Genomic DNA, 25,506 nt, shown 5'->3' with positions numbered 1-25,506 from the left:
TGGAATTAAGTGGGTCCCTGGTAGAGTGCCTCTGAAGGGTGTCTTGTCCTTGGTTAAGTCATGTCTCTCTCTGATCCTTGTCTACCATAAGCTAAGCAAATCTACAACTCTGTCTCCTTACACGATATTCTACTTTATTACAGCTCACAAACAATGGAGACTAAACTCAGCAGTTGTATCAAAATGAATCCCATCTCATTTTCACTGTAAGATATATTTAATCCCATCAGCAAAAAAGCTAACTAGCTTTATACTCTTACTTATTCTTACACTCTTACTTAAAACACTAAGAGTGTAAATGTGAAGAGAGATACCTAATAGCAGTGCCAGTGAACAAAAATATATTCACCATTTAATTAAAGAAATGTCAAGAAACCAGCTGTCTCTCTTCAACAGACTAAATCGAGAGCAAAATGTAAGGCAGACTTACTCAGCTTAAGTTTGGGAGAAGCCATGTCATCATCATCAGGCAAAGGTCCCAGCTCTTTCCTTTTATCTTTGAGTAACTTCTCCAGGATATGAGCATCATTGTATACCTACATTCCAAAAACAGACTTAACATTTTTTCCCTAAAAATATTGTAATTAAGTTTTTATTTCTCTGAGGGTAGTGATATATAATTACCAGCACTCAGAAAGCTGAAAATCCCAAGTTTGAGGTCCACATCAGTTATACAGTGAAACCCTATCTCAAATATCAAAACATCAACCAAAAAATAATCACTATGTGTGAATGAGTTTAAAACACAGTTTAGTTAGCTGGGTAGTGTTGGCACACACCTTTAATCCCAGCACTCAGGAGGCAGAGGCAGAGGCAGAGGCAGAGGCAGGTGGATCTCTGTGAGTTCAAGGTCTGGTTTACAGAGAGTTCCAGAACAGCCAAGGCTACACAGATAAGCCCTCTCTTGAAGAAAATGAAACAAACAAACAAACAAACAAAAAACAACAAAACATGGTTTAGGACAGCTGACAGCTAAATCTTTAGGTTCTCTTCAGAATAATAAAAATACTATCTTATGGGGAGGACCTATTTTGAAGCTTTCTGGGTGATGTATAAATATGCATGCTAATATCTGCGATCCACTGTGACGAGTTTTATAGATGTTTTATTTTTTATTTCATGTGTCTGGGTACTTAGCCTGTGTCTACAGAAGGCAGAAAAGGATACTAGATTCCTTGGAACTGTAGTTACAGAGGTCGTGAGTTGCCACATAAGTTCTGGGAATCAAATCAGTCACCTGAAGAGCACTAAGTGATGTTAACCACTGAGACATCTCTCCCAGTCCCAGTATCATAGGTTTAAGTTCTAAAAACACCTTTATATGTGGTTTTCCAAAAACAAACAAACAAACAAACAAACAAACAAACAAAAAGTAAAAACAAAAACAAAATCACCCCTGTCTTTTCCACTGAAACTCCAAGGCAGCAGACTAAACCCAGTGGAAATCCAAGATTAAAACTACCCTTCCAAAGACTGACCCACTGGTAGTTAATATATAACTGAGAAGTTTCCTCACTCATGGTCTTGTTCCACAGTTGCTTCCTATCTCCCCAGCAGAGAATTTATTTCCTTGAATGCCCATCAGGGCAGAAAGGAAGAAGGAATGTGACTTTTCTTCTCTGACTATCTCTCTTAAGGGTGTACAGCAGCCAGGGATACCAAAAATAGTATGAGTCTCTATTATATAAAAACCTATTTCTGCAATTTACAAGTATCCTCCGTGTGTATAATTTACTTCAAATTCAAATTAAGGGCAGAAAAAAGAAAGTAACTTGAAAATGTAATTTTATTTTTGGATAAAAGATATAAAATAAAAAATATATCAAAGGAAGATCACACTTTGGCTATACTGATAAGGAATTAAAATCATGGGCTAAAGATACAGCTGAATAGCAGAGCAAATATAAACATCTTGGGATCAATTAATCTCAGTAGTACCCCCCGCCCCCGAAAAAAAAAGATGAAGGGGCTGGACAGACAATTCAGCAGTAAGAGTGAATAATGCTCTTTCAGAAGACCTGAGTTCAGTTCTCACAAAGCGTAGAACTATCTGTAACTCCAGTTCCAAGGGATACAACATCCTCTTCTGATCTTAACACCAGACACAAATGTAATGTTCACACACACACACACACACACACACACACACACATACACACACGATGCACATACATACATACACACAAACATACATATAGGCAAAATACTCGTGTAATAAAACAAAATCTTTTAAAAATCCTTAAAAATAAATAATAAAAAGATGAACATTTTAATGTATTGACTTTTCTTGGAGTACATATTCAGTATTAAGTATTGTTCCCAAAACTCAGTTATTTATTTTATATCTCTTTACTATCCTATAAAACTCCAGAGTAAGTACTATCACTATTATTTCTAAAGTATACATAAGGAAAATTTCCTTACACAGACTCTGGCAAAGCAGGAGGCATTTAAAACATTCATCTTTTTGTTGCCATCATCATTTTGGTTTTTTGAGACTGAGTCATACATAGCCCTGGTAGGACTAGAACTCACAATGAAGACCAAACTCATCTTAAATTCAGAGAGCCACCTGTCTCTGCCTCCCAAGTTGTTGGGACTAGACCATGCATAATTACACCCAGCTCTTTATTTTACTTGTGTGTGGTATGTATTTGTGTATGCAGGCCAGAGTTGATGTTGTCTGATCACTTTTTTTTTTGGAGATAGGATCTTCTCAATGAACCTGGAACCCATTAATTTGGCTAAACCAACTTATAGTCCCAGGGATTCTCTGATCTTAGCTCCCTTGCACTGGTATGTACTACAGGTATGCGCTGCTATATCTGGCTTTCTACATTGGGTGCTGGGGACTTGAACTTAGGTCCTCATGTATGCATAGCAAGTACTTTACATACGAAACTGTCTCCCCAACACAGAGCAGGATTAAAATTTAGGTGTCATATAAGTGCATGGGAAACCAAAGGAAAGTATCCAGTATCTTCCTCAATCATGCTGTCTTATCTCACTGACTTTTAGCTGATGTGGCTGGCAAGCAAGTACTCAGGATCCTCTGGTTTCTTCCCCAGTACTAAGTTATAGCAATGTACAGTGCTGCTTAGCTTACATAGCTGCTAGGAGAATTTGACTCAAATCTGTATGTCTGTAGATCAAGTATCCTTACTTGGGGACCATCTATTTTAAAAAAGATTTATTTATTTATTTATTATAGATATATATGATATATATTCTGCCAGCATGTATGCCTGTAGGCCACAGGAGGCCACCATATCTCATCTTAGATGATTGTGAACTACCATATGGTTGCTGGGAATTGGACTCAGGACCTCTGGAAGAACAGACAGTGCTCTCAATCTCTGAGCCATCTCTTCCTTCAGCCCAGTAAATAATCTTTTTAAAATATGAACTGTTACTCTTTAAAATATACTGTCTTCCATTTTTAAGCAATCAAGAATGACAAAATATTAACACAGTCCCCAAATATAACTGAGTCAAGAAGAGGTGGCTGGTTGTGGTAGTGCATGGCAAATGAAAATGCTGAAGAAGCAGAGACTAGAGGATGACAAGACCAAGGCCAGCCTGGACAATGAGATACTCTGTCTTGAAATATAAAAAAGGACTGAGAAGATGATCCCTATGTAAAAAGCTAGGTACCACTGCACATGCCTAAAACTGTAACACTGGGGAAAAGGATTTTGAGGGCTTGCTGGCCTGCCAGCCTAGCTGACAGTCAGTGAGATAAGACAGAGAATGATGGAGGAAGATATCAGATACCCTTTCCTTTAGCTTCCCATGCACTTACAAGGACATGGACACCTGCAGATTCACTTGCATGCCACACACGCACCCCCCCCACACACACACTCTAGCAGATTCACTTACTTGTATGACACACATATACACAGAGACAGAGAGAGAATCTAGCTCTCATCTTTCACACTCTAGGAGTCCCTCCTTACCTGGGAGCCCTCTTCATTGTAGTGCCTAGCATTGCGGAACATGAGTTTCATGTCTTCCATCATTCCTTCTTCACCTGCATATTTGTCATTTCTGATGTTATGCTCAATTATTTTCAGGTCCATTGGCTCTAAGATGATTTTATAATAATCAGGATAGTCTTTCTTGGATGGCTTAACCATAAATAGATCACAAAGTCTTCTGCCTGAACCTGGCTCTCGAGCTTCAAGAACAACATTGAATAAAATTTTCATTCGCTGTTTTCTTATGTTCTTTTTACTGTTGAGGGGGAAGTTAGAAAAGGGAAAAAAAAACAAGGTCAGTTTTCTTTATCCAAAGGTGAGCATAAATTAGAAAAAAAAACATTTTTTTTTTTTTTTTTGGTGGGCAGGTACTTCATAATGATTACAATATATTGATTAGATGTGCCATAAACAGAGTAAGCACGCTGGAAAGGTATAAGAGAATATTAAGAAAATTTACAAAATGATTAAAACAGTGATCCTGGTAGGAGCAACCAGTGACAAACCTGTTTAGAATAGCTCTTGAAATGTAATGTTGAGGAAAAGATATTGTGTGATAACATAAGAAAATGAAATTCAATAACTACATGAAATGCATTTTTTCATTTTGAGACAAAGAATGCAATAAAATAGCCATTCCATTTCTAAACACAGACAAAACAAAACAACCTAACAGTGTTTTATCTCTTAAGATAGCTATTCCTAAATAGAATATCCTGGCTGCCAAGGATAAAAAACAAAACAAAGCAAAACAAAAAACCTCTGCAAACTACTGTCTCCATAGGAGGTACAAATCTCCCAGCATTCCTGTCTAATCCAAAATAGCCTAAAGTAGGTTGTGGGTCATCTAAGTTCTAAATTTGGAGTGCTTAGTGTATATACCTGCTTTTTTCCCCCAGAGTCCACAATCAAGATAAGAGCCTGAGAAACTGATATGAATGGTACAGAACAAAGAATATTAACACCAGAGTTCAGAAGGGGCTGAAGATGATTGCCTTACTTAATTGTTGAGAAAATGAGCTCAGAAAGGCTAAAATTCAAGGAAAATGGCTCAGTAAATCGTTGAAAGAGTTTGACTTTTACTCAATTTTTTGTGTCTTCAGGATACTGGTAAATTCTTGCTAGACTACCCAGCAGTCTCCAAGTGGTCAGTATATAAAAAAGGAAATAACTTAAGATTTAGTTTCTAGTCTATAAAAAATGGCTAAGATCCTACAACATAGTAGACAGAGGTAAATATTTTTAGTTGTTTTCTATCTTATAAGGGAAGAAAGTTCACTCTTGAAGAAAATTACATGGCTATGGGTTTCTTAGCCTAGCCTCTCACTCTCCTGGGTCATGAAACATTGTCTCAATTTAAGACAGGTTTTTAAAAACCAGAAATAGAAGCCAGGCATAGTAGTGCATATTGGAATTCTAACTCTTAGGAGGTGGAAGCAAGAGGATCAGGATTTCAAGGTCATCTTTGGATTCATAGCAAGTTTAGGTAAGTTTGGGCTACATGAGATGGAGGTCGGGTTGGAGAAAAGGGAAAGGGGGGAGGGGACAGAAAGATCATGTATGCATCTGTGTTAATGTGCAGTATAATCAGCAACTGAAAACCCAGACACCCTTAAGTGTCTCAGAAATGTCTATCTAACATGATGGAGCTCATGACAAACTGAAAGTAGCCTAAGTAGGAGAGAAAAAGAAAAGGATTGGGCTCATCTCACTATGACATCTTCACTCTGACTCCCTTTCTCCATTGTGGCCCTATGATCATTCTGCCAATTTCTCCTTCAGTTCTTTTATATCCTGCATCAAATAGTTAAATAGTTAAGTTAACCTAAGAGGTGGCTCATCTAGTGGACAGTATTTATTTCCTCTAAGAAACAATATGGAGCGATGATGAGAAAAGGTGCTCTTGATTTCTAGGTCAGTCTGTAGCCAATAGATACTAATAATAAAGACAAAGCTCCAAAATGACAGAGCTCCACACAGAGGTAAGACAACTTTCACTTTCAGAGACTGAGAAGAAATTTCGGGACTTGAATCAAAAGAAACAGAAGTCATCCTTAAAACCAAGTCAAATACAGCTTGTTTAGAAATGTCTCATATGCAGAGCTTGACTTTAGAAGATGCAAGAATTCAGTTTTTAATGCTAGGCTTAAAAGCACTCATTAGTTAATACAGAAAGAAATCAGTTCCTCATTCCAGAAGTTCTAAGAAGCAGAATCCTTCCATCAAAAGCCATACCGGAACCTGGAGATTAACCTCATTCTCTTCCAGGATTCAGCAGAGACTTTTTTGTATGAAACTATACTCTTATTTGGGACTGAATCTGTGGCAGACTTTAATGAGATTTTAAAAGACAGTTTTTATATCAAGTAAAAGAATAGTAAATGGTCCATTCTCAATGCCAATAATCCTAACACTTAGCAGCTACAAATGGGTCATATCCAAAAACTGAATCCTCCTCTACATAAAAAACAAACAAACAAACAAATAAACAAACCTGTTCTAATCTAGTAGCTGTAGTTTTCTTTCTTTACTTATATCATAAATAACATATAATTGGTTTGCAGCCTCAGAGGCGGTGATGCTTGACCCAGGGAGAAGCACTATTAGAAGGTGTGGCTTTGTTGGAATAGGTGCTTCACTATAGGCATGGGCTTTAATACCCTATTCCTAGCTGCCTGGCAGTCAGTCTCCTGTTTGTCTTTGGAACAAGATACAGAATTCTCAGCACCTCCTATACCGTGCCTGTCTGCACGCTGCCATGCTGCTGCCTTGATGATAATGGACTGAACCTCTGAAATCTGTAAGCCAGCCCCAATTAAATGTTGTCTGTATGTCAAGGTGTCTGTTCACAGCAGTAAAACTGTTAAGACAAAGGTAAACAAAGCTATTACTAGGGTCACACAAGACCTTCCTTGAACAAATCCAGTTGCATTTCATTTTCAGTTTTTTAAATTGCTACACATTGCCTTTGAGACTGAGAACCACTAGTTCAGAAATTTTCAAAGGTAACTTTCCATACACGTATTAACTTTAGTGGCTGCTACGTTTACTGCTTTCCAATATGTACAGTGAACCTTATTACATAGATGACTTCTGAAAGCTTCATGTACTTTATGGAATGAGATAAATTCTCTATTATAAATGTGTAGAAAGAAACTGCAGCTCTCCCTACGCTGAATTTCTAGTCATTTTCTTCTTTATTATCTTTATTTGTGTGCGTTTAGGGATATATGTGTGTGTGTGTGACTGTATGCCACATATGTTTAGGTACCCATGGAGGCCAGAAGACAGCTTTGGATCCCTTGGACTGGGAGTTATAGGCAGCTGTGAGCTATCTGATGTAGGTTCTGTAATCAAACTTGGGTCCTCCAGAATATCATCAAGTTTTTTTAGCCACCAGAGTCAGCTCTCCAGCTCCCTTTCTGTCCATCTCCAATGTCACTTGGCTATTAACTACTAATATTTAGGTAACTTCTGCTTTTGAAAACGTACATAAAAATAGGTTGTATACATTTTAACCAGTATAAACATTCTTTGAGAATCAGTACTTTGTAACATATTAAAGTAAACTCATCTTGGTTTTTTTTTTTTTTTTTCCTTCCCAAGATAAGGTCTCATAATATGAGCCTGGCGAGAATTCTAGAACTTGCTGTCCCAGAACTGCCAGGATTGTACACATCTGTTTACTACAGGCCTGGCTAAAATACTTGCTATTTTTCTGATAAAATCTCATGCTATGCAGCTTAGGCTAGACTCAGAATTCTGCTCTGCTTCTCAAGTGATGAGATTATAAGTATAAGCCCCAATACCCAATTAAAATAAATCTTAAGGGACTCAAAATCAAGAGTATTCATCATTGTGTACATAAAGGGATTCCAAGCCAAATCATATACATTATTGTAATAAAGATAATTTTAGAGGTGACTGGACATAAAAGATCCTGTACTAGGAGTAACAGGATAGTAGAACAAATTTCCAACACATGAAGATGAAACTAAAAAAAAAAAAAATGAGTGTCTTTTCTAATTTATATAATGATTATGAGTAAAAAGAGACTTTGTTCTGAATCCCTCATCTTTTTAAAAAACAGAACAAAACAAACAAAATAGGTAGTGCCCTCCTCCCTGAGCCTCTTGGATGCTGTGGTTATGGGACTGAGCTGCTGCATTGATGGATGGATGCTTCTAACTCCACTCTCAGATGACCTGACGCCCTCTTCTGACCTCTGTTGGCACCACATACACATGATTGCGCACATGCACATGGGCAGAACACCCACACACAGAAAATAAAAATACATCTTAAAAACAACAACAAAAAGCCCACAATTATCATTCAGCATTGTAACATGGCAACTTATAGGTTGTACTGAAATACTTAAGTAACATACAAAAGATGTCTTAAAGAAATGGATGCTTTAAGAAGTAAGATGTAGACAGGGTCAAAGACTAAGAAAATGACAAGAAACACTAGCCCAGAACAAAGCACAAGTACCTACAGGCACTGATTGTTTGGATTGACAATGTTGATGCTAACCTCTCCACCCTCCCAGTCAAAAAGACTCTTGAGATGCTATCAGTGCCCGCCAGCCCATATCACTGGCAATGCCAACCTCTACCTTTTGAAGATGCATAGCCACAATGGTAAGTGAGGGGGCCATTTGCCCCTGGAAAGGAAAGTCAGCAACAATAAAGGTAGTACTGAACATACGGAGGCTAATTTTGACATACTAACTAGACTTCTAAACTGTATTGTTTTCTCTACTCATGAAATATACTAGCACGCAAAACACTTGTTTAACATGCATAAGGTTTTTCTTTTCATACTGTCAGTACTGACCATGTCACAGAAGAATTACAATATTAAAAGTATGTTTATGCATAAAAAAGATCTGCACACCTGGATAGCCTCCTGAGACCCAACATCTCACTGTCATGAGTATTCCTGGGAAAGCAGAAACAAACAGTACATGTGAAGAGAAATAAAACAAGCAACATTGGAGGGTCATGCATAAGCCAAATATGATTGAGAAAAAGAAGATTATTTGGTCCAAAAGATAAAAGATCATTAACACTTGAAACATTTCAACACAGAAACTGAAAGCAGATGTTTGGGTAGGAAGAAAGGATGCCTTCCCAAAATGAAGAGAATATATACCTGAAACCCATTTTTCTTAAGACTTTTCAGTATTTTTTTTTTTTAAAGCAAAAACAGAATTATCCATATTACTTGGAAGTAGAAACCTGGTTCTGACATCTCCAACCAAGCTCAGTTTGCTTGCCTTCTTTAGAGACCCACTTATTAACCTTCGTTAAAAGACTCATCACTTGGTTACTGACCAATAGGACCTTGGTCTCTGTCTTTTCATATTTACACATGCTTGCAGCCTAATCCTGGGATACATATTTTTTATTATTATTACTGTTTTGATAGATAATTTATGGTTCTGCTACTTTTTTCACTTTATTAAGTGAATTAGGGAATGTGAACGATTCCCTAGAAATCCTACTCATAAGGAGACTTTTGTTTGAAATATGATTTAATAATTTTAATAAAATATAGCTTAGTTTTCTTTTTATGGAAGGTTGAAGGGAAATAACTTCATCTACTTGGAATATCCCACAAACTACAGGCCACAGAGATACGTAATTTTTAAGTATCTAGCATAGATTAATGCTTCCTTGAAACTGCTTCCTAACACTTATCCAATGCTGGTACTAACTGCACCATCACTTTTGCCTCCATTACCTTCTTTTGCCTGAGAAGTTTCTATCTTTGATTGGTGACTGATCTGGAAAACACAGGTGATGTTGAAGAGAATTATATAATTATACTCAAAGGTGTTCTTGAGTTGATGTCTCTGATCTGGTTTCACATTTTTCCTCCGTTGTCCCTAGTATAACAAGGAATTAAGAACTTGGAAGGATAAAATCCACAGTCTAGTAATGGAGGAGATTTGCAGCTCAGGGTACATCAACCAATTCAGCTAATACCACACAGCTTTGCAGTTACTTTCCAAGTTAATAACTGTTTCCCAACTGCAGTTTAAGAGGGAAAGACAGGGCAGCTTTTCTCCTGAATCATATTTCAAAGCCTTCTGATTTTAGTGGCTCTTTGAATGTAAGCACAGAAATAAGTCAAAAAATGAATTGACTTCTTGATTCAATTCTAAGTCTGTCAAGCCCTGCTATCAATGATTAGCTTATTCCTTCTTCAAGGGATCCTTCCAGACTGACTGCTGCTACAAAGAATGTAAAACAGTTAATCTTCAACGAGAAAATGATGTTCCATAATGATCGGGCCAAAGAAATTCCAAGAGATGGTCTTGCATGCTTCCTTATTAAGAGCCTAGCTTTAGAATCTCACAGTGAGGTTTTCCTCCTTAAAACCAGCGAGGGGAAGAAAAGAATTAGGGACGTTGAGAAGATGGTTAGAAAGAAAAAAAAAAAAAAAACCCAAATAATCAGCTTAACATTTTATTGCCTATAAGTAGTTATGATCTGATAGTCTCAGCACTGTGAGGAAAGACCACATTACTAAGGAGAAGCAAGGATCAGAGCAGGGACTTACTTCATTGCAGCAGCAGCACTGACTTAGTCCATACCTTTCTTAATTACTATTCCATTTCTGCAATTCACTATGAAACAACTATCTAAGATTTAAATGGCACTTTCAAAACACCACCTTAAAAAAGAGATCTGGACAGTGAAAAGAATATTTCCCCAGTTACATGTTATTTTTCTGTCATCTAAAAGCAATATGGTACTTAGAAAAAAGAAAAAACCATCTATCCAACTTACAAATGAATTGAAAAAGACATATTATCAAATATTTAAAGCTTTTAAAAGAATTCATACTGCATAGTTTACATTTTTTTCTGAATTTATCTAAAATAAAATAAATAGAAATGAGCTGGCTGCAGATGTGAGAAGAACATGTACCTTTTCCTTTTGGCACTACCAGTATCAGAAGTAGCTGAGGAGATCATGCTGTCTCCATCCTCAATGTCATCTCTCCTGGCAAGCTCTTTCTTCTTTGCCTGAAATAAAGCAGATGCCAGGAGTGAGCCTCATTCTGTAAGGCATTCCTATGAATATATGAATGTTGAAGAGCCAGGCAGATCACATTCATTCAGAGGTACAACCTCATGCAGGGTAAAAAAAAAAAAAAAACTCAACAGTTTTCAAACATTTTAAATAACCTAATTTAACAGCCTGCATGACAGAAAAGTAGATGAAATTAGACTAGAAAATAAAAAAATTATAAATCAATGCTACATAGGAGCACCGATGATTGTCCATGGCATGGTATAGTTAAAAGCTCTGAGAAAGCTGTGGGGTTGGCTTGCCCTGCAGGCCATGCTTAAGTTAAGCTAACTTGGAGGGGACTTCTAAGGAGTACTATAGCAAATAAAAAAAAAAAGTTCAAAAACTGAGAGGTGAAAATTTAGATCTACTATGATAAAAAAGTAAATAAAGACTATTTTTGATTTTAAAATGCCTGTTTCTTATTGGTTCAAGATTATTCTTGCTTCCAGAAATACTCCAGCAAAAAGGCTCAGTGGATAAAGGTATTTGGCACCAAGCCTGATGAACTGAGTTTGATTTACTGGACTCACAAATTTTATTCTGACCAAGTCCCTGCTACCACATAAATTAAAAAGGCAAATAAAACCCAACAAAGACCAAAAGCCCACATGTAAGATAGAGTTAATCTGTATTTCTTCCACCCACCTCCCCAGCCTCACCCCGTTTTTCAAGACAGGGTTTCTCTGTTTAGCCCTGGCTGTCTTGGAACTCACTCTGTAGACTAGGCTGCCCTTGAATTTAGAAATCTGCCTGCTCCTGCAACTGCCTCTGCCTCTCTGTCTCCTGCCTCTTGCCTCTCTCTCTGCCTCTCTCTCTGCCTCTCCCTCTGCCTGCCTCTCTGCCTCTCTCTGCCTGCCTCTCTCTCTGCCTCTGCCTCTCTGCCTCTCCTCTGCCTCGCCTCTCTGCCCCTCTGCCCCTCTCTCTGCCTCTCCTCTGCCTCTCGCCTCTCTGCCCCTCTGCCCCTCTCTCTGCCTCTCCACCTCTCCTCTGCCTCGCCTCTCTGCCTCTCTGCCCCTCTGCCCCCCTGCCCCTCTGCCCCTCTGCCCCCTTCCTCTCTCTCTGCCTCTCTACCTCTGCCTCCTGGGATTAAATGAATATGCCATCACTACTCACTTTTTTTGGTTTCTCAAGACAAGTTTTTTTCTGAGCAGCCCTGGCTGCTAACTCTATAGGTTAATCAGAGATTGCTTACCTCTGTGTCCTGAGTGCTGGGATTAAAGGCATGCAGCAGCACCACCTGGCTTGGGTTACTCTGTCTTTTATACCTACCATTTTGTCCTAAAAATCCCTGACCCAATAGCATCTAGTTCTCTCCAAGTTATTCTGTGAGAGATCTGACAAAGTCTTGGATAATACAATGCTCAATTCGTTTTCAGATGTTCTTTGTCAAAGAATATTCATTCATTATTTTATATTCTCTCTCTCTCTCTCTCTGTCTCTGTGTTGTGTGTGTGCATGCCTCTGTGTGTGAGAGAGAAAGGAGAAAGAGAGAGATAGAGAGAGAAATAGGAGAGAGAGATGGTGGTGGTTACAGGGCCTTGTTATACAGCACAACCTGGCTGGAAAACCAGGGTCCTTTGGTTTCTTCCTCCTTCTAAGTGCTGGGACCACTACAGACAGCACAATTACCATCTGGAATTGAAGGGTAACTTCCTGAGAATCCTGAAACTGGCTCTTCCCACAGAGCCAAATCCTTGCTTCCTCTACCTCAATACTTATGGTATTTAAAATATTATTTCTCCTCCACAGGGCTCTGACAAGTCGTACTATTTCTAGGATGGAGACGGGGACACACAGCAAATACATGAACACACCTGCATGACTTGCTGCAATTTCAGAACTCGTTTATAGATGGCTGAGTTGGGAACATTATAGCGTTTGGCATTTTCAAACATTAAATTCAGGTCACACTCCAAATGATCTAAAGTTTCATATTCTTGGTTCTTTAGCTTTGTTCTGTGAAAGACAAATAAATGATTATAAGTTCTTATAATAAAAATTATCAACTATTCTTCCTGAAAGTCCAACTTAAAAAAAAAAAAACTCCACATGCACCACATGTCTTTTTTAGCCACGTGTAATAGGCTTCCATGTTCAAAAGTAAGGTCTAAAACACTATTAAATTTGGATAATGTCACAGTTTATCTGAAAATCCAAATAAATTACAGGCCCTACTAATCAACTATGAAAACAAATACACTAGGAAAACTTCCAGTGAAAAAACCCTGAGAAACAAAAATTAAGAGAGATTTTAGATGATCTTGATAAAGAATCACTGATTTCCGAAAATAAGTCCATTCTAGTTCACACCGGTTACTAATGCTAAGATCCTAAAAAAGCATTCAGTATAACGTATTTGCCTCCATAGGAGACATGCAACAGTGAAGGTGGCTCTCATGCTGGAGCTCTCAATAGGAAGATCGGTCAGGGTCTATTAATGACTTTCTTCCAGTGCAGTCATTTATAAAGAAATAGCACAAATTTTAGACACTATTACTAACCATCAGCTCTCAGATGGGCTTGATACTCTTTGTACAAAGTAGAGTCTCTGTTGGCTCTAACTTTTTTTTCTTTTCTTTTCTTTTGTTTTCTTTAGTGGGGCTGGAGACTGAACCCAAAGGCACACTAAGTGAGCACTTGACAACTCACACTGTCTTCTCTATGCTGTTTGGGGAGGCATCCACCTCCCTCCCTGTGCTAACAAATATTACTAGGACCATGCTGGATCACACAGGCATTAACATCAAATGAAATTTAAAATCAAGTTTCTTATTTGCAATCATCACATTTTAAGTGCACAACATCTCACAAGTGACTTATTACACAGGACGATACACACAGTAAGCATGTTAGCCTTCATTTCTGCATCATTTTAGTAAGGCAAGTAAACTGATTTTCTGTATGCTGGTCAGGAGGGCTCTGAAGGCAGCCACGATTATACTACAAGACTGTTTTTTAAAAAAGTTAATTAAGTAAATATCAATAAGTGATAGTGAAACCATGAAGAATTTTTTGTTTGGTTTTACTTTACTCAGTTATAAGACAGATATTTAAATATTGAGGAAAACAATTATTTTATACCAGTTCATGTCCCTATCTATTTCCGGAAGCTACAGCCTCAACTACAAGAAGACGTATCTATACTAAGTAGTGTAGAAACAGTCTTACCTGATCTGTTGAAGTGATATAGGCATTTTAATTTGCTGATAATAATCTGGGTATTTTTTCTTTGAAGGCAAATGGAAAAAAGGTTCAGCTATTAGCTGCCCTTGGTTATTCCGACAGCTCCTAACTGTGTCGTAGAGCTGATGAAAAGGATTTGAAACGTCCATAAAGGAAGTGATGCTCTCTGCTTCAGATTCCCCTTCTTCATAGCGTGCAGCTGAGAAGACAAAAACAAATTTACTAGGGGAATAAAGAAAAAACAATCAACATTTAATTTTAATGATTCTTAAAAAGATATTTTATGTGTATGATTATTTTGCCTCCATACATGCATAGGTGCCTGGTGCCCACATCAGAACCAATACTTTAAAGTTCTGTTTCAATTTGTTTGCTTATAATAAATGGGTCCTACACTATGGCCCAAGCTAATCTATAAGTCTCAGAAACCATCCTGCTTTAGTCTTTTGGGTGCTGGAATTACAAGCAAGCTTAGTCATGCTCAGCTAAAAACAATCTTTACTTATTTATTTAATTAGTTTTTTTTTTTTTTTGAAAATGGTTTCACTGTATAGACTTGGTTGGCTTCCAATTTATAGGAAAAGCATCTACCTCCTAAGTGCTAGAATTATAGGCATGCACCACTAAGCACAGCATTGAAAATGATTTTAAAACATCTCTAATTTTCCTTAAAGATAATGTTAAACATGATTAGAGTAGGTACTAGAAAGACAGCTCAGTTAAGAATGCTTGCTGCTGTTCCAGAGAATGTAAATTCGTTTCCTAGAACCCACATTGGACACCTGATAATCTTTATTACAACTCCAGAGGCTCTGATTTCTAGTTTCTTTCATATACATAGCATACACTCACTATACATTCGCACGGACACATAAATTAAAAAAAAAATCTAAAACATATTTAGTATAATTGAATGTAGTAGAAAAATATCTAGAAATATTAAATTCAAAACTTACACTTGCCAGCAGTGGTGGCGCACGCCTTTAATCCCAACACTTGGGAGGCAGAAGCAGGGGGATTTCTGAGTTTGAGGACAGCTTGGTCTACAGAATGAGTTCTAGGACAGCCAGGGCTTCACAGAGAAACCCTGTCTCAAAGAATTGAAACAACGACAACAAAAACAAACCACGCCCCCCAAAACAAACAAACAAAAAGTTACACTCAGTTAAAAGACTGAAAATTAGCTTATTTTTAAAACATGTTTTCTTCAGATTTCTGCTATGTTTAGCAAAAAGAAACAAGTAGTTATTCAGAGATCTCAGAACTAAAACAAAAGCATGGGGTTCAGTGTACAATCAGGATCTGTAATCACACCCTAACTGAAAGACCCATGTGTTAAAAAGCTTCTTCCTAAGAGTGCACTATTGAGGTGGGAGAAACTAAACATGTGGATTACTGGTGTCCCAGGTGTGAAGTGGGAGACGGTGCTGCATCTGAGGAGGTACTAAGACCTGCTTCTTTTGTCATTTCACTTCCCCAACACAAGTAAAAGGCTTTGCTCTACCAGAGCCCCTAGTTGTATAACAAATACTGCCTTGACACAAGACTAGGAGAAACAGGTCTGATTGATCATAGACTAGAACTTCCAAAAGTGAGCTAAACCAAAATATTTATAATTTTATTGTCTTGTTAGAAAAAATAAAAGACCAACACGCTTACCACAGTATAAATTTAGATTGGGTTGACATTCTCAGACATACTTCAGCCTTAAGTCTGACTTTGCTCTATTCATCTATAACATCAGAGGAACAATTCCATAATGAGGAAATGTTCAGGTTGAAGCTAAGTCATAAAAATACCAGAACACAACAAATAGTGGTTTTTATAGAAATATAAACCCAAGTTGCTCATTTCTCTAAAGATCTATTTACCTGTACACACACACACACACACACACACACACACACACACACACACACACGTGTGTGTGTGTGTGTGTGTATGTGTAGGTGTCTGAAGAGTCTAGAAAAGGGTTTCTTTCAAAGCTGAGGATCATCTTAACTTCCTGATCCTTCTGCTTGTACATTCAGAGTGCTCAAATAACATGTACCACCACAACTGGTTTTATGAGGTACTGGGGATCAAAACCAGGGTTTTATGCATGTATGGCAAGTATTCTTAACAACCGAGCTACATGCCTGGTCCACAGTAAGATTTGTAAACTTTTTATTAGTTGGTATCTTTCTTATATTATCAGAAAGATATGGTGTATAATTCTGAAACATTCAAATTTACCAAAATTGATTTTAAGCTCAGTATATAAAGTCAATTTTGATAAATGTGAACTTGGAAGAAATACATATGGCAAGTTGTGTAATAAGCACTAGAACATATCAATGTTCTAATCCACAGAACCTGTGAATGTTACCTATTCAAAATTAAAAAAGAACTTTGCAAATGTTAATAACAATCTTGACTTCAGAAGATGAAAGTGGATTAAGTAGGCACTTAAAAATAATGACAAGGATGCAGGGCCAGAGATGGCTCAGCAATGAAGACCACTGACTGCTCTTCCAAAGGTCCTGAGTTCAATTCCCAGCAACTACATGGTGGCTCACAACCATCTGTAATAAGATCTGATGCCCTCTTCTGGTGTGTCTGAAGACAGTGACAGTATACTCATGAACGTAAAATCAATAAATCTTAAAAAAGGAAAAAGAATGACAAGGACACTATAATGAAAGAGTCAGGAAGAAAGGATAATAAACCAAGGCTATAATTTGAACTTGGAAGAAGGGACAATGAGCCAAGGGATACAGGTGATCTCTAGAAGCCAGAGAAATCAAGTAATCGCTTTTCCTATATCTAAGCAACCTACTTACCACTTTGACTTTAGATACCTGAGCGCCACAATTACAAAAAAAAAAAAAAAAAAAAAAAAAAAGTTGCTCTAAGTCAGTAAAATTGTGGTAACTTGCTTCAATAATAGGAAACAAAAAACACAAAGAAGTCTGTATCAGTGCTGGGGCTTTGTCTAGGATGAATGTAGCCCTGGGTTCAATGCCTAGTATGCTGCTGGCACGATAGTAAATGACTCCATAGCTACCACCTGTTCATTTAGCAATCATGAGAGGGACCCTTTAACTTCCAAAGACAGTATTTTCAAGTTTCCCACAAAGATCCATCATCCACTTTTGTTGTTGTTGTTTTACATGCATGGAGCTCTTCTGTTACACCTTTCCAAAGAAATAATTTTTATCACCATGACATAACACTTTTATTTGCCAATATTTGTACTTGAGAGTTTACTTTATCAGAAGCCAATACAGCTACAGTTACTCTTTACTCTTTGATGATTTATTTCTTTTTGGTTATTATTTGCCTGATACATTTTCTTTAAAAATAAAGTTATTTTTATTTTATGTGTGAGTGCTTTGCCTGCACCTAAATATAGCATCTGCATGCAGTGCCTGTGGAAGCCAGAAGAGGGTGCCAGATCTCTTGGAACTGGAGTCACAGAGAATTATTAGGTGCCACATGGATAGTGGAAACTGAACCCATATCTCAGTTGAGCCATCCCTCTAGTCTCTTTCCTGATATATATCTTTATCTACCCTTTTATGTTCATGTTTCCTCTTTATTTATCCAATTATGCTCATTAACACAAAGCAACTGGCCTCTGACAATTTTACTTACCCAAGATTGCATCAAATGTAACAAAAAAAATATTTCTTAAAAAAATTAATTCCGAGGAGTTAACAGACAACAGTCCAGGTTACTTTACATGGATAGTTGGTTTTCAAAACGTCAGAAGTCCATAGAATTGACATTACAAATATTTCTATATTAATGTTCATTTTGATTAGAGACCTGTCTGCTCCTGACAGCTTCCTGTCGTGGATTCTAAGAAGAAATTGAGCATCCTTGGAGTTACTCCAGTTGTGCGGTGACAGCCACTAGGCAAGAATTGCCTCTTTCCATCTACAGACAAATTACTGTCCAGAAAAGGACACACTTGCAGAATATATGATTATATCTGCCTAGACAGAGTAATCAGCCCTTAATAATTCTGCATCACTAAGGTCTGTCAGATGATTCTGGGCCAGAAGGCTGAAGATTTGATGCTCCAACGTTCGGTAGTATAGGGGCTTTCCAGGTGTTCAGCGGTCTTTATAAATTGGCTAAGTTTTAGAAGCTATGCTTAGTGCTTCCCATAATTTCAGTTAACTCAGTCATCCTGGATTTCTGATGGGGTTGAAGACCTATAGTCTCATAGCCAATCCTGGCTATTTACTTTGAGAGAAAAGATCTGAGTGGATGGTTTTCAGCTGACATTCATTCTAAAGCCAAAAAAAAAAAAAAAAAAAAACCAGGTTCAAAACTAAGTGCTTCAGTTAGGACAGAAGACAGAGGTTCTGGTTAGTCAACAAAATGATGGACTGGGTATTAGGACTATCTTGTACCTCACTGGTACAATTAGGAATAACTATGCTCTAATTGTATTTTGAGAGAAAAGTTTTATTTTAACAGGAAGGGTAAAGCTAGGTAATGAGAGAGAGAAAGAGAGAGAAAGAGAGGGGGGCATGGAGGCAGATGTTCACGTGTCTCCACCAGTCAAAGATAGTTTATATATCTAGGTTGGGTATTGGGTTACACTTCTGATTGAGCATTACCAAACTTATAAAGCCTTTGATTAACATTTTTAAAAAATGTATAAAAGCAAAAAGGAAAGGGGGGCATGGGATAGGGGTTTTCTAGGGAGGGGAAATGGGGAAAGGGGATGGTATCTGAAATGTAAATAAAATATAAAAAAATAAATAAAAAAGAAAAAAAATTAATTCCAAGACCAAAGTCATTGCAATTTCCCTCAGCCAGAAGGACCACAATCTAAAAATGCCTACCAGCTAAAGCAGCATCCTCTTCACTTTCTGAGCCATACTGAAGTGCCATGGTAATTGCTGATAAGCGACCCCCTTGGACAGCTCTTTTATTACTACAAAGAAAAACAAGCAATTAGAAGACAGAATGATGTTATGATTTGCATTGCATTCCTTAATGAAATAGGAACAGTTAAAATGTGCTAATACTTTTTCAATGGGAAAAGATTCCTATTAACTGCCTCAGTTTATAATATTCCTTATAGTCTGAGTAAAGAAAAAATAAGATGCAGGGTGGTGGTGGCGCACGCCTTTAATCCCAGCGCTTGGGAGGCAGAGGCAGGCGGATATCTGAGTTCGAGACCAGCCTGGTGTACAGAGTGAGTTCCAGGACAGCCAGGGCTACACAAAGAAACGCTGTCTTGAAAAAGAAACAAACAAAACAAACAAACAAAAAAAATTTTATTCTTCTCAAAAAAGAAAAGTTGAGGCTGAAGAGATGGCTTAGCAGTGAAGAATACTGGCTGCCCGTCCAGAGAACGTGAGTATGATTCCTAGTACCCAAAGGGCAGCTCACAGTTATCTGAAACTCCAGTGCCTGCCAACAGATCTGACACGCTCTTCTGGCCTCCTCAGGCACTGTATTCACATGGGACACAGACATACATGCAGGCAAAACACTCATATACATAAAATTAAACTTTAAAAAAGACAAAATTGTAGCAGAGAGATGGAGTAGCCTACTTCAATCTGTTTTTCACTTAAATGTAGTACATTACTTACTCCATATTTTATGGAAAACAAGGATTTCATTATTCTCTTCTAAAACACTCGTATTTTACAGTAACAAGTTCTATTATGAACACAATATTTATTTAGAATAAACAAGCATTTAGTACCACATCTTACTTGTAACATTAAACACTATTTAATAATGCTTAAGTGTTATCTGTGAGGTGAGGAAAGATCTACCATAGAACCATAACTTACTTGTGGTTACTTTTGTGACAGGATCTTGCTATGTAACCTAGACTGGCCTTGAACTCACAATCTTCCTGCCTCAGTTTTCCAAGTGCTAGAATTATGGGTATATACTACTTGCCTCAATCTTTTTAAGTAAAGTACTTGACACGTCCTCCTTAAAACCTAAAGGCAATACTTTAAGATAGCCTTCTGGCTAGCATGCCTATTGTCATAAGCATGAATCAACTTTCAGACTATATCCTCTTACTCTCACCGGTAATACTTGCTAGTGGGGTTTCTTTCTTCACCAAGGCTGCTTTTATTGTGCGAAGGACCTGTCAGCTTGGCTGCAGCCAAATTTGATGCAGTCCTATCCAAAGATAAAATAAAAAAATAAAATAAAAAAAAAAACCCTCATAGATTGATTAACTAAAAATCAGAATGGTGGGCAAAAAAAAAAAAAAAAAAAAAAAAAAAAGAAAAGAAAAGAAAAAGAAACAACTATTTTCTGCTAAGAGAAGTAATAAACTATTTCTGAGCATCTATTATGCAGCAAGTTGTGTGTCAAGATCTGGGAACACTAAAGAAATGTGCAGGGCTAGTTTTTTATTTTCATGAGCTATGTTTACTACAAAATCAGAAGACACCATACTAAAACAAACATGAGAGCTGAAAGAAAGCTTTGAAAGCACACTCAATGCTCCCATTTCATTTAAGAGGAAATGGAATCCTAGAACTCAGACCTGTCCAAAGATAGTCCTAATGAAGGAAAAGCCAGAGTGAGACTTGAGCTCTTCTGACTCAATGTCCTACTGCAAACATAAACACATAGTATTATATATAATATACAATATATATGTCCATCGTCTTTTCAAATAACTTTCTTTAGCTACAATTAAGCAGCTAAAAATACTTCTTTTGCTGTTTTCAGAATCATACATCAACTATAAATTAATCTTATTTTTCTACTGTATTACTTTTACTAGCTAAAAGTTCAGCAAATAGGCACAAGGATCTTAGATTATCTTAAACCTACCTTAATCGAAGACTTGATTTAGTCATTTCATGATGTTCAATTTCTGCCTTTTTCATGTAAAATATTTTTTTAATCGAATTGGCATCCTAGCAAGATAAAATTACTTTGCTTAGAAAAAAAACTCAGAAGATGACTCAGTGGGTAGAAGCACTTTCCCCCAGTCTGCTGACCTGAGTTCAATCACTAAGACCAATATGGTGGACAGAGACACTGTCCTCTTACCTCCATATGGTTAGGTCTACACATACCCAAAGTGAATAAACAAACAAATGAACAAACAATCGAAGGATAAATAAAGTGGTGCAGGAAAAAAGAGTGAACAATATCCTGACTCATGCTGGCTTTCATGTCATTCTTTCATTTGGAGCAGTTTTCTACTCGTTAGCCATAAACCTGCATCCCCATATATCTTCCCAGAAACTTCCAAATTATCTTCAAAAGTTATTGCTAATTCAGTACAAGTTTAAAAGGCTGCTGGCTCTTTTATATTTTGGCAATTAAGGGGTATACTAGATTTAATGGCAAAATATAATGATTTCTATTTTTAAAAAATTATCTAAAATGCAAACAAAGATGTAATTCTTCAATTGTAAAAAATGCACACTTAAATGTACTTGCTTAGATTAATAGCAGCTTATCACATTAGATCCAATGTTTCCTTTGCTTTAAGACTTAGTTCAGATTGACTATTGGTTGAAAAGCACAGACCTATGTTTTTAGGTGCTTACTCTCCTTTTTCTAAGCATATATCTTTGTAATAATTCCCATAAAATTAAAACATTATTCTCAATAAACTCCAACTCTGCTTCATAAAAATAAATGAATACATAAAAACAACTTAGTTCAGGGAAAATAATTTGAATTAAAAAAGTCTTAATTATATCAGCAAGCAGTATTACATACCACTTTTGTGTATGGAAATGTCCTTTCACAAACTAAGATTTTTAAGGACTTCCTAGTTCATTCCCGATTCTCACTCAGATCTCCCTCTTTCTCCCCGACCCCCACGGGTCCTTTCTATACAGCCCTGGATTCTCTATATAGCACAAAATTCTCTAGGGGACCAAACGGGCTTTGAAGTCGCAGATTCCTTCTGCCTATGCCTTTGGAGTGCTGGGATTAAAGGTGTGCACTATACACCCAATTTCAAGTTTCTTTTAAAAAATAAATTAAAAAAAAAAAAGAAAAAAGAAAAGAAAAGTGGCCTGAAATGGGTAACTTGTGAAAATGGTTTACTACTCTCTCGGCTGAGAAAGTGCTACAAAAATCATACAAACCAAGAGGCTCAGATTTTCATGTTTCTTTTAGAGACACCCAAGAAGGGCTGAAGAGATGATGACTTGGCAATTAAGAACACTGGATATGCTTCCAAAGAACCTGGGTTTGATTCCCAGCACCCATGTGGCAGATCATAACTATCTGTGTGTAACTCCAGTTTCAGAGGTTCCAATGTCCTCTCTGGACTCCCCAGGCATGGTAGGTACATGGTGTAAATACACTCAGGCAAAACACACACATAAAAAAAAAAAAAAAAAAAAAAACCAATGTTACAGATACTACCTTCCTTACATAGCACATTTTGGGGTGTGGAGAGGGGACACCCGTGAAACTGCCCAAGCCATGGGGGATATACATATCTGAAAAGCCACTAAGTACCTGAAAGATGTAACTTTAAAGAAGCAATGTGTGCCATCCCAGCAGTATGATGGTGGAGCTAGTAGGCATGACCAGGCCAAATACTGGGGCACAAGATGAATAACCCCCCCAAAAAGTGCTGAATTTTTGCTGTATGTGCTTAAAAATAAGAGAGTAATGCTGAACTAAGGGTTCAGATAGAGAGTCTGTAGTCATTGATCAAATTCAGAAGAACAAAGCACCCCAGATGTGTTGCTGGATTTACAGAGAATGTCTGTGGTGGACTAGCCAGGCCTGAGCTTCCCCTGCTACACTGAGATGATCCTCACTGAAAAGAACCAAACTATTCCTAAGCAGAGGAGGCTGCAGAGAAGAAAAAGATATTCCAGACAAAATTAAAACATATGGCACAGGAGTAAGTTCAGCAGAAATAAATGCAAATAAAAGTTTATATTAAGTACCAACATCAATTTTCAGTATTTATGCCTACATTCAGAAAATTCAATGATTTTGCTAGCAAAAGACTAAGTACCCTTTCTTCAACTCTCAATGATTAATCAAAGATATTTCTACAGTCAACTAGTCATTATTAGACCAGAAAGTTTCCAAGGGACAACTGCAAAGGAGTTATTTTATATTATGTAGATTTCAAAGGATTCATTTTGTATTTACTAAGTTTAAGTATAAGGATTAAATACTTACAAAAAACTAAATGCTTAAATGAACAGAAGACAATCAAGAATACAGGAATAAAGCTTTGTATCTACAGTTAATTGATTTTCAATAAGGATACTAACAAAATTCAATAAAGAAATGATAATTTTCAAAGTAGTGTTGGGATAACAACCCATGTAAAATAATGTATTTGGATTAGCACTTAACATATACAAAGACTAATTCAATTTAGATTCAAGATCTAAATGTAAGAAAAGAAGATATAGGTGGAAATATTTTTGACCTTGGATTAGGCAATAATTTCCTTGCTATGACAGCTAAAATCTAAGCAAACAAAGAAAAAAGTAGATAAACCAGAATTCTTCAAAATTAATAAAACAATATCAAAATAAATTACTGTGAAGTAAAAAGACAAGAGAACGGGAAAATGTGTTTTAAACCAAGTGATAAGAATATCATATCCACAATATATAAATAACTATTAAAATGACAACAAAAAGAGAAATAACTTAATTTAAAAATGGGCAAAGTATCAAAATAGATATCTCACCAAAGAGGACAATATCATACACAAATCACCACTATGTACATTAAAAGATATTCAATGTTCTTAACTATATTAAAGAAAAGCAAATCAAAACTATAACATACTTTCCTAGAATGTTATTCCTAGGATGTATCATTCGTAGGATGGCTGTAATAAAAGCAGGTGTTTGGTGACAAGGAAGGCAAACTGCAATATTTGTAGACTGCAGGTGGGAATGTAAAACAGTATGGTTACTCTGGAAGATTTTTGCCAATTCCTCAGTAAGATAAATACATAGTTAATGTATGCCCAAGCAATCATATTCCTAAGTATGCACTCAAGTAATATGAAAATGTATGCCCACAAAAAACCTTATATATGTGAAGGTTCCTAATAGTATGTTCATAAAAGCTAAAAATGGAAACAACTAAAATGTGTAATAACTGACTTAAAAAACACATGGTGTCATCCATAAGATACACTATTAATGAGAAGAAAAAAAGAAGACTAAGTACACATAAATTTTATAACAGTATGCTATACAAAAAAAGGAATCCATGTTATATGATGCCATTTATATGAAATTTCCATAATAGACAAATGTGCAGAGACAGAAAAGTAGATGCACATTGTCTACGGTTTGGGAAGTTGTAGGGAAATGAAAAGTGATTGGTGTAATGGCTACACAACTCTGTAAATACTAAACCACTAAGTTCTACATTTTAACAGATGGAATTTAAGGTTATAATAAACATTGGCCCTACATTAGTTCCTGCGCTCATTGATGAAAATTGCAACAACAAAACTAACCTTGAATACTTGAGACCCAGGTTCATTGTATGTTTTGGCATTTTTTGCTAGAAGATCTATATCTTTGGCCATTGCGTGTATACTCTTGTAGCTTCCATTCTATAGTACACAACAAAATAAAGCAATTCTTCTTAGTAAGAGTTAGTCAATATAACCGTTAAAGAAAATGACGAAGCATATTTAGGTTGTCATTATAGTCTAAAATATCACTGGGAAGTATACTTGTGAACAACACCTAAAGTTATAAAGTTCCTTTTTACAGATTATTACTAGTAATTATTTACAGGTATATTTTGTGACATGCAAAAAAAAAAACAAAAACAAAAACCAGAATCTGGTATTATTTTCATAAAAACAACTTACAATTTAAAATAAATCAAGTAAGGTAAATTGTATTTAGGCAAACACTAAGTGCTACATGGATATTCACTCATTAGACTCAATAGTGTATTTACAAGACCACTGAGGCAAAGTGCAAAAACCAGTTCTACTGTGTGCCGTATGTGCCTGAGCCATTACACATTAAAGCTCAACCCAGTCCAAAATAATGCAAGGATACTCACATAGTTGCTTTGAATTTAAAAAGAAAGGAACATATGCACCAGCTAAAAAGTACATGACTAATGACTGGTACTCAGAAATAAACAGGGTAAGTTCTAAGGGAGAGAGAAATGAGATTAAGTGTAGTGGAGAATGACAAAGAGTAACGCGCGCGCGCACACACACACACACACACACACACACACACACACACACACTCACACACACACACGTATGTATGTATGTGTGTATA

The 25,506-nt window shown here is 36.7% G+C and overlaps 1 protein-coding gene across 46 annotated transcripts in view; it reads right to left on the bottom strand.

The window, feature by feature from the left end:
* Positions 1-25,506, bottom strand: part of Pbrm1 (polybromo 1) — a 96,378-nt gene that overhangs the window by 47,125 nt on the left and 23,747 nt on the right. For 21 of the 46 annotated variants that reach the window (XM_076931355.1, XM_076931381.1, XM_076931390.1 and 18 more), the window contains 10 exons: positions 24,714-24,812; positions 21,068-21,153; positions 20,306-20,401; positions 19,093-19,184; positions 14,237-14,450; positions 12,883-13,024; positions 10,922-11,019; positions 8,880-8,924; positions 3,960-4,236; positions 431-536 (listed from right to left, as the gene is read on the bottom strand). In XM_076931355.1, the coding sequence (XP_076787470.1) occupies positions 431-536; positions 3,960-4,236; positions 8,880-8,924; positions 10,922-11,019; positions 12,883-13,024; positions 14,237-14,450; positions 19,093-19,184; positions 20,306-20,401; positions 21,068-21,153; positions 24,714-24,812 (1,255 nt within the window). The remainder of the gene's footprint in view (positions 1-430; positions 537-3,959; positions 4,237-8,879; positions 8,925-10,921; positions 11,020-12,882; positions 13,025-14,236; positions 14,451-19,092; positions 19,185-20,305; positions 20,402-21,067; positions 21,154-24,713; positions 24,813-25,506) is intronic. The other 25 variants (XM_076931366.1, XM_076931370.1, XM_076931386.1 and 22 more) reach the window with 3 other exon arrangements.

Source organism: Arvicanthis niloticus, chromosome 3, assembly GCF_011762505.2.
Source record: "Arvicanthis niloticus isolate mArvNil1 chromosome 3, mArvNil1.pat.X, whole genome shotgun sequence".
Classification (NCBI taxonomy): Eukaryota; Metazoa; Chordata; class Mammalia; order Rodentia; family Muridae; genus Arvicanthis; species Arvicanthis niloticus.
This window is presented reverse-complemented; position numbering and strand designations above follow the sequence as displayed.